This window comes from Rana temporaria, chromosome 6 (assembly GCF_905171775.1).
Source record: "Rana temporaria chromosome 6, aRanTem1.1, whole genome shotgun sequence".
NCBI lineage: Eukaryota > Metazoa > Chordata > Amphibia > Anura > Ranidae > Rana > Rana temporaria.
The window spans coordinates 23,506,565-23,523,560 of NC_053494.1; the positions used below are offsets into that span (position 1 = coordinate 23,506,565).

A 16,996-nucleotide genomic window follows, 5' to 3' on the forward strand; every position below is an offset into this window, starting at 1 on the left:
CGGCTCGCCACCAAAGGTAATAGGAAAAGAAGAAACGGTTGCACACCGGCAATGTTGATCCAACGTAGATTTGAACAAACTGGTACTCATGACTGCCAACCAAGACAAGGACAACAGAGAGGTGACGCGTTTCACACTGCAATCTTTTTGAAGAAGCACCATTGCCGTGTAAAACGTATCACCTCTCTGTTGTCCTCGTCTTGGTTGGCAGGCATGAGTACCAGTTTGTTCAAATAAATCTACGTTGGATCAATATTGCAATATATATATGAGGCTGATTCTTTTTTTTTCCCTTCTCAGAAAAACTAGGGTGGTAGAGGTTGTTATTGTTTAGGGTGGAGAGGTGGGGTGCATCCCGTCAGTGTCCACCAGTGCACCCCATCAGTGCCAACCAGTGAATCCTATCAGTGTCCATCAGTCCCACCTCATCAGTGCCCACCAGTTCAGCCCAACAATGTCCTTCACTGCCACCTCATCAGTGCCCACCAGTGGAGCACTCCCGGCTTCGTTACATCCTCTCCCCTGGCCACAGACGGCTCCATTCGGCCCTTGATGTGCTACGCGCCCACCTCCGCCTTCAGACTACAACTCCCAGAATGCAGCGTGGCCGGTAACAGCCAATCGGCGGCCGCCGCCGCGGCTAACTTTCTCCACAGAAGGGAAAACAAAAATGAATAGAAGGTTTAGAATAGAAGTGACATTTCCACCCAGCCCGCCCCTGCCTCCGATCCCCGCACTCACAATCAGCCTAATTTCCACAATAATCAGCCAATGGAGATATCTTAAAGCGGGAGTTCATCCATAAAACAATTTTTCCCCTTAGATGGATGCTCGTTTTGACTAGGGGAATCGGCTAGTTGTTTTAAAATATGATCCGTACTTACCGTTTTCGAGATGCATCCTCTCCGTCGCTTCCGGGTATGGGTCTTCTTGATTGACAGTCTTCCGAGAGGCTTCCGACGGTCGCATCCATCGCGTCACTAGTAGCCGAACGTCGGTGCGGCTCTATACTGCGCACCGACGTTCGGCTTCTTTCGGAAAATCGTGACGCGATGGATGCGACCGTCGGAAGCCTCTCGGAAGACTGTCAATCAAAATAGGAACGCCCAGTCCCGCAGCCCATACCCAGAAGCGGCGGAGAAGATGCATCTCGTAAACGGTAAGTACTGCTCATATTTTAAAACATCTAGCCGATTCCCCTAGACAAAACGAGTATCCAACTAAGGGGAAAAAGTGTTATGTACAGGTGAACCCCCGCTTTAAAAAAGGTGAAATATCGGCTGATATATCGGTCGACCACTAATATACTGCTGATTAGAAAAGTTATTTAGCTGTTTATATTTACTAAAAGAATTGCATTTCCATGTTCTGTGTATTTTGGGAGACCATATATAGTGACTGCAGGCTCCTGGGTTTAGTAACACTTTAAGTGGCCCTCGCTCTTCAAAAGTTTGAGCACCCCTGAGATAGATCTGTGATAATCTCTAGTAGTTGCATGTTTCTGCTACAGTTGACACCCCCCTCCCCCCATTGATCCTAAAAGTTTCTAGATTACACATTGAGGGTATAACTTTCAATGTAATGACCAGATATATGTTTTCATTCCCAGATTATTAAAGTGGATTGAAGAAGGAATACCCAACGACCCATTTCTGAACCCGGAGCTGATGAAGAATAACCCCTGGGTAGAAAGAGGAAAGTGCAGCATCCTGTGAGACGCCAACGACCGCCTCTGCCCCCTCCCCCACCCAACTTTCATCTACTCTGAATGTAACTAGATTCTGATAGAGTCCAGGTAGGCAGCTGAAGAGACCTATTTGATCACACGGCATTGCTCCAGCAGAAATGACATATGCAGGAAGGGGGAGGGATGCTGCCACCCCAGTAACCAGTCACCCCACCATAGCTTAGACTGTGGGGTGGTTCTGCTGTAACAAAGAGGTCTAATTTTATTATTTATCATTTTAGGTTTATAGGAAGCGTGGCAAAGAACGTGTTGTAGATTAAGGAGTAAATTAACAGTAAAACGGGGTTAGATTAGAAGGGTAGGACACAGCTGCTTGTCACAGTGGTATGACAGCAATAATATACAGTCTGGGGCCGTAGCAATCCTAGGATGCTTCAATGCCCTGGTGCAGATGTCTCTACAGCGCCCCCCGACTGTACCTTCCAGGTTATGCACTATATTGAACATACTATGCTTTTCAGGTTAACGTCATTGTAATTATATACTCACGGGACTTGCAAGCCCCTCTTTATATCTTTTATTTCTCCAAAGAGCTAAATGCAGAGAAATTGTAAAAATGAATCGGATTCATATCTAAGAATAAACTCTTGGTGCATTTTTCCTCTCCTGTCTGTGTCTATCCAATCCTCCTGTGTTTGGTTACGATATGTTGAGAGTGTGTGTACTATAGATCACAAATACCTAGGCCACCAAGTACAGCACAATGGCACTCAGTATCAAGCTACATGGGAAGAGTGATGAAAGAAGGGAACAGGCCACTATAGCTGGCCATACATTATACAATTTTTCTTACTCAATTTTCTTTTGATTTGCCTTCAACTATGTAGTGTAAAGCCTCGTACACACGTTACGATTGTTGGACAACCGTGCGTCTGATTTTCGTCAAACGGGTGTGTGTGTCAGGATCTTGCCTTGCATACCAACTTTATGCAAATTGTCATGCCACAAACAAAAATGTAGTACGAGGAATTTCAGCTCGAGTACCACCCTTTGGCCCCTTCCGCCAATTTTGTGTTTGAGCATTGATTCCGAGTGCAACGACACCCCGAGTATGAAAGGGGTTAAAGTAGTTTAGGACATTCCATTCCCGAACACTCCAATCACCCGAACAAGAAACCCATCCATATAATTCTCCCCCAAGTACGAGACGAGGCTCTGTGTTGAGGGTCAAGCAGGAATCTGACATTATTAGAACCAGGATACAAGTCTTAAATACAGTAGAAAAGGGAGGTGTATACCTCCTGCTCATATTACTCTGAAAATACACCTGTGACCAGAAACCTAATATACATGAGCCAATTAACTAATCCCTTTAAGCAGGCTGGTCATGGTTATAAATCAGGATTTCACTACAGGTCAGACTTGTTCTCACAAGCTTCACACAGTAGATGATACATTATCATAAGTTTAAACACAGGACATATACTCACACTAGCAGGGGCTCCAGTAGGAGTCAGCCCGTCTCCTACATTGTACAGAGGCCAATGTGATCAGCTCTTTCAATTAACACGTTGAGTTCAGAATCAAACAAACCAAGAATAGTCTTTACATATATCCTGGGAGATATAGTGGCTAAATATTACTGTCCAATTTGAAGTAATCCAAGATATATTTTCTCAGTCACCATGTGCCCAAGTAACTCCCGTCACATCACGCATGCATGTTTGTACTTTTGCACGACGGATTTGTTTGTTTCTGACCATACGAAAATCTGACGTGGAGCTGTTCTTTGAGAAAAATTTACTAGCTTGTTATCCAACATTTGTTTTCAGAAAATTGGACAATTCTTAAAAGAAGCATACTAACGGAAGGAATTTCAGACAGTCTGTCAAAAGACAATCCCCAAAATCTAACCATGTGTACGAGGCTTTAGGGCCTGCCCAATTGCATAAAAATAGAAAGTGACCTCATATGAAATGGTTTTAGTAAATCTAAAGTAAAATTGGACAATGTATGACCTTAGAAACTAAGCTGAACAACACATATTGGCATATTAGGTTAGCTTTCTGTAGAACATTCTTAAAAAGTAATGCACTTACGCTTTATATTTTTATTAGAGGTTGAAACGCTGCTAATAGCATGGGTAGGACATGCATGCACACTGGGCATTTACCCACTGTGGGTCCAATCCCAGCATTTTTGTGCACCTGGAGCCTGTCAAAGTCTATGAGAGACTGAAATATGGTGCACCAAGAGGTACTTGCATTTAGGGCCCTATGCACAGAACCCAGGTATTTCCTGAACACAAAAGGGCCCTAAAACGTGAGTACCACTCAGTACAGCACCCAGCTGCAATGTATTTCAGACTGCTGTAAACTTTGACAGGTTGCAGGCAATAGCACCTGTGTCTCCGGAGTTAAACTTACCGCGTGTACGTGCTCCACAGTGTCTGCAAACTGAGGTTTTGCTTTAAAGGGTAACTTACTTTTGTAAGTTATTGGAATTGTAAATAATAAAAAAAAATATATATATAATATAGCGTGCAACCAAGTCATATTGTAATGTTATTAAAAAGAACCTTTCCTTTTCAATGTGCAACCGCTGTAATTTTCTGAAAAATGCAATATGGCAACTTGGAGTTCTGTACAGAATGCATCCTCAAAATAATATTTCCTGCTTGTGCGATTGGCTTACTGAATTTTCCAGAAGTCTGAACTAAGATACAAGGCAGATTTTTGGCATCCCTTGCAACAAAACTTCATTTTTGGTGAGTTACTCCCAATGGAAAATCATGTCTAAAGGGACGCAGACCCTGAAACTTCCCTCAGATCCCTGCAAGTGCAGCCACTGATTGATAATTTATAAAATAACTCCTATACAGACACAGACAAAACACACAGCTATTCCTTCAAAATACCGAAAAGGTAGGAATCTGCAACGTTTGTTAGAATCCTTGCAATGTACATACAGTAGATCTCAAGTACCCCCAACAGGCCATGTTTTGGGAACTTCCCTTAATAAAATGGCTCTCATTAATACAATGTCATTGATATTGATTTAAAAGCAGCTGTGCAAAGGGAAACGTGGCCTGTTGGGGTACTTGAGGACTGAGGTTGAGAACCACTGCTGTAGATCACCCAGAGGAGAATGTGTTTTTTTTTATTCTCGCCATAAGTGGAGGTTCTCTTTAACCACTTACCCCCCGGACCATATTGCTGCCCAAAGACCAGAGTACTTTTTGCGATTCGGGACTGCGTCGCTTTAACAGACAATTGCGCGGTCGTGCGACGTGGCTCCCAAACAAAATTGGCGTCCTTTTTTTCCCACAAATAGAGCTTTCTTTTGGTACTATTTGATCACCTCTGCGTTTTTTATTTTTTGCGCTATAAACAAAAATAGAACGACAATTTTGAAAAAAATGAATATTTTTTACTTTTTGCTGTAATAAATATCCCCCAAAAATATATAAAAAAACATTTTTTTTCCTCAGTTTAGGCCGATACGTATTCTTCTACATATTTTTCGTAAAAAAAAAATCGCAATAAGCGTTTATTGATTGGTTTGCGCAAAAGTTATAGCGTTTACAAAATAGGGGGTATTTTTATGGCATTTTTATTAATTTTTTTTTACTAGTAATGGCGGCGATCAGCGATTTTTTTTTTTTCGGTATTGCGACATTATGGCGGACACTTCGGACATTTTTGACACATTTTTGGGACCATTGGCATTTTTATAGCGATCAGTGCTATAAAAATGCATTAGATTACTATAAAAATGCCACTGGCAGTGAAGGGGTTAACACTAGGGGGCGGGGAAGGGGTTAAGTATGCCTGGGTGTGTTCTTACTGTGGGGGGGGGGGGTGGCCTCACTAGGGGAAACACTGATCCTCAGTTCATACATTGTATGAACCGAAGAAAAGCGTTTCCCCCGCTGACAGGAACGAGAGCTGTGTGTTTACACACACAGCTCCCGTTCCCCGCTCTGTACCGAGCGATCGCGTGTGCCCGGCGGCGATCGCGCCCGCCGGGCACACGCACGGGAGTCGGGGGCGAGCAGGGGGCGCGCGCGCGCCTCCGCCCCTAGTGGCGGCTAAAAGGCAGGACGTCATAATACGTGATCTCGCCTAGGAGAGCCACCTTGTGGACGTATTATGACGGTGCGGCGACGGCAAGTGGTTAAAGTGGTAGTAAAGGCAGGATGTTTTTAACTTTTAAGCAGCCCCATCTTGATCCAGGGAAGTTGCACGAGAGCCAATGGTACCCGCTGCTGTCAAAGTCTGAGCCAATTAAGAGAGAGAGACAAGCTGAAGCTCCATGTCTGATTGGACACAGAGCAGCAGCTCGGGTGCCCCCCATAGCAAGTGAATTGTCGTGGGGGCAGGAGGGAGGGGCAATGAGCACCGATGGACCGAAGAAGTGGATGCGGGCTGCTATGTGCAAAACCATTACACAGAGCCGGTAAGTATAACAGGTTTGTTATTTTCTAACAAAATTGCTTTAAGGAGTAACTGAAACAAGTCAAGGATAGGGAAAAGACTAATTATCAGTAGTACATGTGGACTCCCTGCAGCTCATCTTTTCCCTATCATGACTTGGTCTGCACTTTGTTTCTGCGTGAAGTTGACCACACCTTGGTAGAGGCAAGGCTTTGCTTCCTCATGTCAGATGACTGGTGTGGTGATGACCAAGAAGCAGGAGAGATGAGGTCCAAAAAATGGATTAAGCTGAAGCAGGGAGATCCTGGCTTTGCATATCCTCAGATAGTTTCCTCTTCAGCAAGCAGCACAGGAGTGAAACCTCCAAATCTCATAAGAACTGCTTTTTTCTAGACTTGTTATATCCACTGTACAAAGCTCAGCACATAAACTGGCTTGGGCAATTAACGGGCAGATTGGATTTTTTTTTTTTTTAAGAATCTTGGCAAAGTCCAAATACATAGTAAGAGCAACTGTTGACACATTTCCCGCCAACAAGCGCTCACTCATGACACATATATCGTGGCTTGTCTGTGTATGGGATGTTCTAGTATTACAGAGACTGGGTGATCATCTGAAAAACACTTGCAAGGCCAAGTCCCAAAGGTTTAACTACACCAGGGGTGCCCTCTGATGTGGCCCGCGACATCCGTCTCTGGGTTGGCGGACCCACCATCCCAGAGCATCAAGTGTTCTGAATGAAGACGGCGGTAGGGGAAGCAAGTGGCTGCGGAGCAGAGAGACGCATAAGCCGATGCTTCCTGTATAGTGCCAGCTCCTATCACAGGCGCAGTGATACCAAATGCACTCCACCCAGCAATACCTGAATAGAAGACGGTTATTAAAGGTAAGGTTATTACTAAGATCACAGTGTATATATGGGCATATCTGTTCTGCAATAATTACTGGACTGCTTTCAAACTGATCCACAGGGGCACTGCTACAGCAGATTACCTGCACTGAGCCATAGACTTCTGTTATTACCGGCAGGTTTGGTGCACTTTTTGAAAATGCACCACACCTGCAGGGTATAATAGAAGTCTATGGCAAAGTGAAACTAACCTGCAGGAAAGCCACAGGTGCACTGCACCCGCGGTGTGGGTAAACTGCAGAGCATTGAAAGCAGCCTTAAGCCCTTTTCACGCAATCAGTCGGACCCTCCATTCACCTTTAACGCGAACTGCTAAAAAAAAAAAAAACAGAAGGGGATTAATCCCCTTCCATCTGGGTGGATCGGAGGGCCCATAGGGTAGAGTGGGCCGTGTCCCTGTCCTCTCTGCCTATGCAGAGTGCACATGGACCTGCCATCCATCCGCATATTGTGGCCCACGGCTGGTTACCAAGTCGCTTAAGTGGCCCTCGCTCTTCAAAAGGTTGGGCATCCATGAACTACACGATTAGACAAATTCTTTTGACAAAAAGGATCATCATATGAAGGAAACAGACGGCCTGCAATTTTCTTTAGACAGTTCTGGCGATCTCAGCGTGTAAATATTCAGTATGCTCTTCTTTCTCTTTCTGGTATCCACCTTAAAAGGTCTACCTGATAATCTAAATTGTCTGCGCTACTTATTACTCCTGTGCTATATACAGGGCCGATCCGCCCTATAGGCTCACTATGTAAGCCGCTTAGGGCCCCGCAAAGCTGCGGAGGGCCCCCCAAATTACTAGAGGCCCCGCCTGGTGAGTGAGAAATAATTTTTGGCCCCCACCCCCTTCTCAACTCGCTGGCTGCATGGGAGAAGAAGAGGTAAGAAAAAGAAGGCAGCACCCCCCCGCTTCTCACTTTAATGTAAGATGTCATTTACGACAGCGGAACACCCCCCCCCCCCCCCACTTCTCAAATTTCATCGTTAATGCGACATGTCACTGTCGGCAGCCCCCCCCCCCCACTCCTCAACTTTAATCCAGGGAGGTCAGGATCGGCACTGGCTATATACTATGATCATCAAGTGAAGTTTTGATTGTTTGGTTTCCTGCGTTTCGCTTTGATAGCCAAGTTGGATTAACCACATAGGAACCCGCTCTGTTTATCCTTCTGGGGGGGGGGAAGCTTTGTAAAAATCAATCTGGACTTGATTGTGAGAAATTGTGGATTTCTATCGTCTCGGTTTAGTAAACCTTTCTAATCAATAAACAAAAAAAAACGAAAGACAGTTTTCATAAATACTACGGGTCCATGGGTCAGAAAGGTAGCATTCCTATGGTAGATCCTTTTAGAAAGGACTCAACAAAGCTGGGAGACACCCAACATGTCCCCTTCTTAAGCTATAGTTAGGTTTCTATTGTAAGGCCCATAAACACGATCGGACTTTGACAACGGTCCGACGAACGCGTTTTATCGGACAATCCGACCGTCTGTACGCTCCATCGGATAATTGTTGACGGTTTTTCAACAGACGAATGTTCGCTGTGAATGCTCTCAAACTTTCCGACAACAAATGTCCGATGGAGGATCATCCATCAATCCAAAGTACAAACACGCATTCTCAGAACCAATGCTAAAGATCAGACAATAGCAGAAGTTGCCCAAAGGGTGGCGGTAAAGAGCTGAAAAACCATGTGGTTTGGTGAATGTTGGCAGAAAAAGTTCTGCCGTGTGTATGCAGAATAAGTTCACGGCCAACGCCCTTCGGACCAAAATCCACGGAAAAGTCAGAAGGAAGTCCGATCGTGTGGCTTAAAGTGGAGTTTCCATCCCCAATTTTTTTTTCATTATTGTGCTTATTAGACCAAAAAAAGAAAAAAAATTTTTTACTCATCTGGAAATGCCTGTTGCTATGCAAGTCCCACGAAATCTGCCTTTGAAAATAACCTAGGATCCGGACATCATCTCCCTCTAATGCTCCTGGGAAATGTGTGTCATCATTTCCCAGGATGCAGTGCGCTACCCTATTATCACTCCCCATCCAAGACTTCCAGGAAGTAAAATGACAACGGTGTGGACATAGTTTTATAAACTATCTTTTTTGAATAACTATGCGGAGTGGCGGCGGATTGTAAAATAGTACGTGACCGGATTTAGATGATAAAAACGCAGGATGAAAGGACATGCATTTAAAAAATGCTAATTGTGGTTGGAATTGTGGTTGGACCTGTACTAAAGGGTGCCTTTAGTACAGGTCATGCAAACGGAAAAACAAAAAGGTGAAGATTCCACATACGATCCAAAAAAAACGTTTAAAGAAAAATTACCACCAGTTGGAAGGCCAGCTGCTGGTTGAGCCCTTCCGTTTTGTCCAACAGCGCTGTATCCATCCTGGCATTTCTTAAAAAATTCTGAAATTAACACTGTATGTGCCTCTCGCAGTAACTAAAGTTTAATTTCCAAACCTGCACTGGAAGGAATAAGGAAGGAATATGAAAAGAGCTCATAGAAAATATTTATTATCTTCATACAAAACTAGAACAACAGATCTGCTTATAAACAGGAAAATCTCTGCGTAATGTAGGGAGGAGATAAAAGCTCTCACCTTTGGATAAGTAGTACAGTCCAACAGACTGAAAAGCTCATCTTCACTATACATGGATACAAATCGATAAATGCTCCAAGTCGATCATTCTGGGAAAAAGTCTTATAAATTACACTTTTCTTATTTACAAAAAATGTAAAAAAAAAAAATTTACAACAAGTCTTTAATGCACACATTCCTCCGCACTGCATTTGAAAAGCCTTCATTAAATCGAAACCAAACATCGCTGTTCCCTATGGCCCTTCCGATCTTCTTCTCTATGGGTTCCTCTTGGTTTGGACCCACTGGGGAAATAAATAGACAACGTGAATGTTACAAGGTGGTAGGACGTACTTTACCAGATCAATGCCATAGCAACAAAAAAAAAAATCTGAAACCTTCAAAACACAAACGGCAGACGCAATATGTGCCCTTCAGGTGGATCTGAGAAGTTTGTGTTTATCAGGGTATTTGAGAAAAAACGTGGAGGGGGATGGGTACATTTGTCAGGCTGTTGTATTGTGCTTTTCCACGGGACCAAGAAACTGGATAGCACACATCTTATAAAGGCCTGCACAGCAGCTTAAATAAATAGAAAATCTTTCCTATGAATCTATTGTATTCCCATTTCTAGCCAGGAGGCGGGGCTGTAGCCTCGCCTTTACATAGGTTTTCCCATTTCTCTTTTGCTTCTGTTGTAAAACTTTTGTAGGGAGATTTGTTTTATCTCTGCGCGTCATCCGATGCTGTTCACATCCACTTTAACCCCTTGCCAACCCCCTATTTACTGCGGCAGGTCGGCTCTATTGCACAAAGTCATGTACCTGTATGTCATTTCTTGCAATAGACACTGGGTGGCACGCACCACTGGAGGTGTGATCACACGCTGATTGGACACCAGGGGATGCCAATCAGAAATGTCCGCTGGCCACCCTCGATCGTTCCCCAGAGAGGCAGAACAGCGATCTGCCTATGTAAACAAGGCAGATTGCAGTTCTGACAGGGAAGAAGATGGATCTCTGTCTTCATCCAGTTAGAGCAGTGGTTCTCAACCTGGGGGTCAAATGATGATTTGCCAGGGGTCACCAAATCATTGACCGTTCCTGAAGCCCGCACTGTTCTCCCAGGAAGGGAGATAAGAGGGGGAGGAACAAAGAAAAAGGGAGAGAAAGGAAAAAAAGAGAGAGCGCAAGAAAGGCAGCTAGAGGGAGGGATGGGGGGAAAAAAAACAAGGAATTAAAATAGAGAGAGATGAAAGGGAAAGAAAGGAGAAGAAAGAGAGGTACATCCTAAAATGTACTATAAGGGGTTTTAATACTGTACGAGTGGAGGGCAATCAGGAAGAGCTAAATGTCTGTGGGTTAGAGGCGCAAATTACTTGTCTTGCCTTGGGCGCTTTCAACTCACGCTATGAAAATAATTTTACTGTTAGGGGTCCCCACAACTTGGGAAGTTTTATCAAGGGGTCACTGCACTAGAAGGTTGAGAACCATTAAGTTAGAGCAACCCCAACACAGTCGGAATCAGCTAGGAGCACACTTAAAGGGGTTGTAAAAGGTAAAAGTTTATTCACCTCAACGCATCCTATGCATTAAGGTGAAAAAACTTCAGACAATACCGCCCGCCCCCCCCCCCCCCCCTTATACTTACCAGGCCCCTTGAATGTCCCGCGCTCGGCCCCAACATCCTCTTCGCCGCTCAGCCTGGCCATTGATTGGCTAGAGCGGATGGATGGATTGAAAGCAGCGCAGCCATTGGCTGGCGCTGCGGTTAATCACATCCAATGACGCGACGTGCTGGGAGGCGGGGCCGATTGATACAGTGAGTGGCTATAGCCGCTCGCAGTATCACGGGAGCGCGCCCACAAGGACTCCACACCATGCGAGCTTGCTCACATGAATGTGTGGAGTTCTTGCAGGGAGGACCAGAGACAGCCGCCGAGGGACCCCAGAAGACGAGGATCGGGGCCAAAACGAGCTGCACAGTAGAAGCATAACAAGTTTGTCATTTTAATAAAAAAATAAAAATTGTCTTTACAACCCCTTTAAATCGCCCCTGATGTTCACCCCTTCCCAGCCAGTGTCATTAGTACAGTAACAGTGCATATTTTTTTAGCACTGATCACTATATTAGTATCACTGGTCCCAAAAATGTCAGTTAGGTGTCCAATTTGTCCTCCTGTCTGATGGCATTGGCCATCAGTAAAATAAATAAAAAATTCCATAAAAAAAAAATATATATTTTTTTTTACCAAAAAATAGGTAGCTGAATACATATTGGCCTTAATTGATGAAGAAGAGATTTTTTTACATTTTGTTATTGAAGATGTTTTAAAGCAGGAAGTAAAACAATTTATTTTTTTATTATTTTTTAATATTAGGACACTTACCTGTCCTGGAGTCCAGCGCCGCCCAGCGACTGCCCAGTTCCCTACGGCGCATGCGCGAGTCGCGCTACGCCTGCTGATTGGCTCCCGCTGTGTACTGGGAGCCGAGTGTTCCCAGAACACAATGGGGGGGGGGGGATGTCATGCCCGCAGTCTGCCCGAGACTGTGTGGCCGAAAGTGGGTGCAAATACCTGTCTTTAGACAGGTATCTGCACCCCCCTCCCCCTGAAAGGTGCCAAATATGACACCGGAGGGGGGGGGAGGGTACCGATCAGCGGGAGTTCCGCTTTAGGGTGGAGCTCCACTTTAAGGTGAAAAAACACCTGGCAAACACGGACCCCCAAGCCCCCCCCCTTTTATTTACCCGAGCACGCTCACCTGCTGTGTGTGTCCCCAGCGTCCTCTTCTCCACGGAGTCTCGGTGTTGATTGGATAGATTGATAGCAGCACAGTCATTGGCTCCCGCTGCTGTCAATCAAATCCAATAACGCAGCCAAGGTGGGGGGCGGGGCCAAGTCATACACTCGACGGCTATGTACGCCAAGTGTATAAAACGGGAGCGCAAGGTAACCCCCTCGGAAGAGAGCTTCCCAGAGGGGTTAGCTAATGCAGGGAGGAGCCGCCGTGGGACCTCAGAACTGCACAGTGCAGGCAAGTATGACATGTTTATTAAAAAAATAAAAATTAGACTTAAAGAAAACACATTAAAATAAAATTGTCCGGAATCTATATTCCCTTTCAGGCACTTAGCCAGCTTTCAACCAGCAGCTGGTCAGGGCAGTGCAAAGTGAAGCACAGATTACAGTGAGTGCAGATCAGGGAGGAAGAGCTTCGAATACAGCGGCCCATATCTACACACGAAGAAGCAGCTCATCCGACTGGCAGATTAAACATATATAAATATAATAACGAGGCAAGAGATGGGGGCCACTGTGAGGAGAGCTCATTTATATTTCAGAGAAGTGAAGTGAAGTGTGTGCAGATGAAGACTATGGCCCATTTCAGCAGCAATGTATGCATGTCGTCATCCTTCCCTTAGAAATCTATACACGGGCCTTTATCTGCCTTCGCCGTCTACTAAAATAAAGTATGCGCACACAATGCAATCCAAATATAGGAAATCATACCGAGGCCTCGGGGAGGGTGGGTGGCTGTTCCTGCTTTAATTCTAATTTAGGCAGTCTAGCTAGGATAAAAAATTTAATATTTCATGTGAAGCAAAAAGGACAAAAAAAAGTGACATTACTGTACTACTAAAAGTAGAACTGCTATAATGTTTTAAGCTTGAACAATGAAGATCACATCCTAAAATGGACATACAAGAACAAAGCTGGGAGCTGCACATCACTTTTTATTAAAAGCAGCAAGTTCTGGCATTGAGGCCCCCGGGCTTCATTCCCTAATAAGGGACGGACCTGGAACCATCATGGGCTAAAGCAGAGCAGCATTTTCAGACTTTAAAGCGCGGTTCCGGGCAGAATATATATATTTTTTGCAAGCTAAAATTAATCACAATAAATAATCCCTAAAACATATTAATAGCTCCCCAATCGTTCCAGAAATCATTGCAAACACTTGCCTTCTATCCTCCAGCTCATGTTGTGGCCGTATCCATCATATGTGTGGGCATGTGAAGCCCACTTCCTTTTTCTTCCTGGTTTTCAGGGAGAGGTGCATGCTGGGAGATTTTTAGGCACAGTAATGCCCAGAGACTCCTGGGAAATGAGTGTCGTCATTTCCCAGGAGGCAATGGGGTCTTAGGACCGGAAGTTGAACCACCTAGGACCAGGAACTAGGCAGATTACGAAATTTGCCTAGTAACAGCCAAATAGAAGTGAGTAAAACATTTTTATTTTTTTATTTTTTCATTTTACATTAAAGCGGGAGTTCTCCCATAAATGTTTTTTTACCCTTAGATACCCTTAGATTGATGCTCATTTTGTCTAGGGGAATCGGCTAGTTGTTTTAAAATCCGAGCATTACTTACCGTTGTAGAGAGCGATCTTCTCCGCCACTTCCGGGTATGGGCTGCGGGACTGGGCGTTCCTATTTTGATTGACAGTCTTCCGACGGTCGCATCCATCGCGTCACGAGTAGCCGAAAGAAGCCGAACGTCGGTGCGGCTCTATACTGCGCCTGCGCACCGACGTTCGGCTACTTTCGGAAAATCGTGACGCGATGGATGCGACCGTCGGAAGCCTTTCCGAAGCCTGTCAATCAAAATAGGAACGCCCAGTCCCGCAGCCCATACCCGGAAGTGGCGGAGAAGATCGCTCTCTAAAACGGTAAGTACAGCTTCGATTTTAAAACAACTAGCCGATTCCCCTAGACAAAATGAGCATCAATCTACGGGCAAAAATAGCATATTACCGGTGAACCTCCGCTTTAAAGGCAAGCTTTTAATAGACAGTTCATTTTTAGGGTGGAACTCCGCTTTACAGGGGTTGTAAAGGTACATTCCCCCCCCCCCCCTAAATAGCTTCCTTTACCTTAGTGCAGTCCTTCTTCACTTACCTCATCCTTCCATTTTGCTTTTAAATTTCCTTATTTCTTCTGAGAAATCCTCACTTCCTGTTCTTCTGTCTGTAACTCCACACAGTAATGCGAGGCTTTCTCCCTGGTGTGGAGTGTCGTGCTCGTCCCCTCCCTTGGACTACAGGAGAGTCAGGACACCCACTAATTCGCAGCTCCTTTCTCTGCAATGTAGAGAGCGTCCTGACTCTCCTGTTGTCCAAGGGAGGGGGTGAGCACGACACTCCACACCAGGGAGAAAGCCTTGCATTACTGTGTGGAGTTACAGACAGAAGAACAGGAAGTGAGGATTTCTCAGAAGAAATAAGGACATTTAAAAGCAAAATGGAAGGATGAGGTAAGTGAAGGAGGACTGCACTAAGGTAAAGGAAGCTATTTAGGAAAAAAAAAATTGTACCTTTACAACCCCTTTAACTGCTGAAATGTGAAAATGTGACAGCACTGTTCAGTGCAGCCCAAGCTGCAGAATGATGCTTCACCAGGGAGCAGATCCATGACAACCTGGGCTCAGAGGAAGAGTGCTGAATAACACCGGCATTCAATCGATGTGGAAGACTGAGGACATCTAGTGGCAGAGAACTGCGGGGGGGGGGGGGGGCGGCGTTCTAGATTGATAACATTGCAGTTTTTTGACCCAAGATTCACCCAAATTTTCCACATAATTTTTAAATACAAAAATTTGTGAGTCTTGAATAAAAGTGTAGCGAAGATCAGTGATTGAGTCATAGTGCCAACGTCACAAGTATAAAGCTGAAAAAATAGTTCCCCTTGGGATTTGGACTTTACCGGCACTTAGAACCCTTATGGCAGGATCACCAGACATTTCTTATTACAGCAACATGTTTCATTTTATATGTGATTCTGGTATTGGGTTTAGATCTACCTTCATACTGTAGGTTGTATTCATGTATCAATAAACAGGTAAACCTTCCTTGGAAGATTGCGAGTTTCAGTCTGACTGGCTGCCGTGGGAAAATATACCGTATTTATCGGCGTACATCGCGCACTTTTTTGCCCTGAAAATCAGAGCAAAATCGTGGGTGCGCGATATATGTTGAATCCCGCTTCCCGCGCCGAGTTTGAAGCCACCGCCGCAATACACTCGGGTACATTCTGTCAGGCTTGGCTTCGCTCGTAGTCACTCTCTGTGACGTTTATGCGTGAGAAGCCGAGCCTGGCCGAATGTACCCGAGTGTACTGCGCTCGGTATACGTCGGTGGAGGCTTCAAACTGAGCGGGGATTCGACATGAAGACAGCGCGGGAGGACACTGAGGCCGCAGACGAACCCCGGACCGGACGAGGCCGCCGGGCAAGACACCAAAACTGTAAGTAGTAAAATGTAATAAAATGTTTTTTTTTTTACAGGATTTTAGGGTCAAAATTAGGGGTGCACGCTATACGCCGGAGCGCGCAATACCCCGATAAATACGGTAGTTATCTGTCGGGGACACAGAGTTCCATATCCCTCGCACACATAGATGGCTGTGGTATCCATACAATGCCATCTCTCTGTCATGTGAGTGACAATTCCAGCTCCCCCAGAGACCATCAACTACATTGATTTACCAAGAAGGGATGACAAGATGGTCATCCATCAGGAAGGGATGTATCAATACCTCAACCTGCTCTCTGCCATTCAGAAAAGAAAAAGGGCTTGTACTTGCCTGGACCTGTGGAAACCACCTTTTTCACTATCTGCCGGCCAAAGAAATCCTTCTCAGGCTGCAAAGAAAAGAAAAGCTGATCAGTAACATTCCCTTAGGCTCCATGCACACTGAAGCTGATAAAAGCTATAAAAAAAAACCGCCAGTAGCTTTGCAGGGAGCCTTTCAACGTTTTTTAGCGTTTTTTGCAATAGCTTTAATCAGCGTTTTTCAGTGTAGCTTTTTTTTAATTTTATTTTCTTACTTTTTTTTTTTCCAATGGATTAAAAAAACGCAAAAAAACGCCGGCACCGGCGGTTTGCGTTTTTCAGCGTTTTTTCCCCGCCAAAAAACGGCACTTTGAACGCAAATTTCCGGCGTTCAGAAAAAAGCCAATAAACTCCAAAGCTCATTAACACTAAAAAACGCCCAGGTGTGCATGGGCACATAGGCTAACATAGAGTTCAGTTTATGGGCTTTAAAAAAAAAAAAAAAAGCCAAAACGCCAATAAACTGCAGTTTATCAGCTTCAGTGTGCATGGAGCCTAAAGGTTAGGTGGGTACTTTTAGCTCAATCACCAGAACTTATCACAATGGCTACAAGATTGGCGGAGAAAGTTAAATCCTGAAAATTACACCCCCCCCCCTTTTTTTTTCTTTCAAAGTCGTAATAAAAAGGCAGAATTTTTATTACCTTAATGCATTCTATGCATTAAAGTGTTACTAAAGAACGATGAGAGGTGAGTGTAAACACACCTTTCCTGTTCTTCACAGTGGCAATGTCCGTGATCGTCTGTTCCCTGATATAGGGAACGACGA

The 16,996-nt window shown here is 44.7% G+C and overlaps 2 protein-coding genes across 5 annotated transcripts in view; one reads left to right on the forward strand and one right to left on the reverse strand.

Annotated features, from left to right (window-relative positions):
- Positions 1-2,351, forward strand: part of GNG13 (G protein subunit gamma 13) — a 42,940-nt gene extending 40,589 nt beyond the window's left edge. Inside the window, exon 4 of the mRNA XM_040356449.1 lies at positions 1,610-2,351. Coding sequence (XP_040212383.1) covers positions 1,610-1,715 — 106 coding nt within the window. The 3' untranslated portion in view covers positions 1,716-2,351. The remainder of the gene's footprint in view (positions 1-1,609) is intronic.
- Positions 2,352-9,533: 7,182 nt separating this feature from the next.
- CHTF18 (chromosome transmission fidelity factor 18) overlaps positions 9,534-16,996 on the reverse strand; it is a 90,787-nt gene continuing 83,324 nt past the window's right edge. For all 4 annotated transcript variants that reach the window (XM_040356454.1, XM_040356452.1, XM_040356450.1 and 1 more), the window contains exons 21-22: positions 16,199-16,256; positions 9,534-9,919 (exon numbers count right to left, since the gene is read on the reverse strand). In XM_040356454.1, coding sequence (XP_040212388.1) covers positions 9,786-9,919; positions 16,199-16,256 — 192 coding nt within the window. In that variant the 3' untranslated portion in view covers positions 9,534-9,785. The remainder of the gene's footprint in view (positions 9,920-16,198; positions 16,257-16,996) is intronic.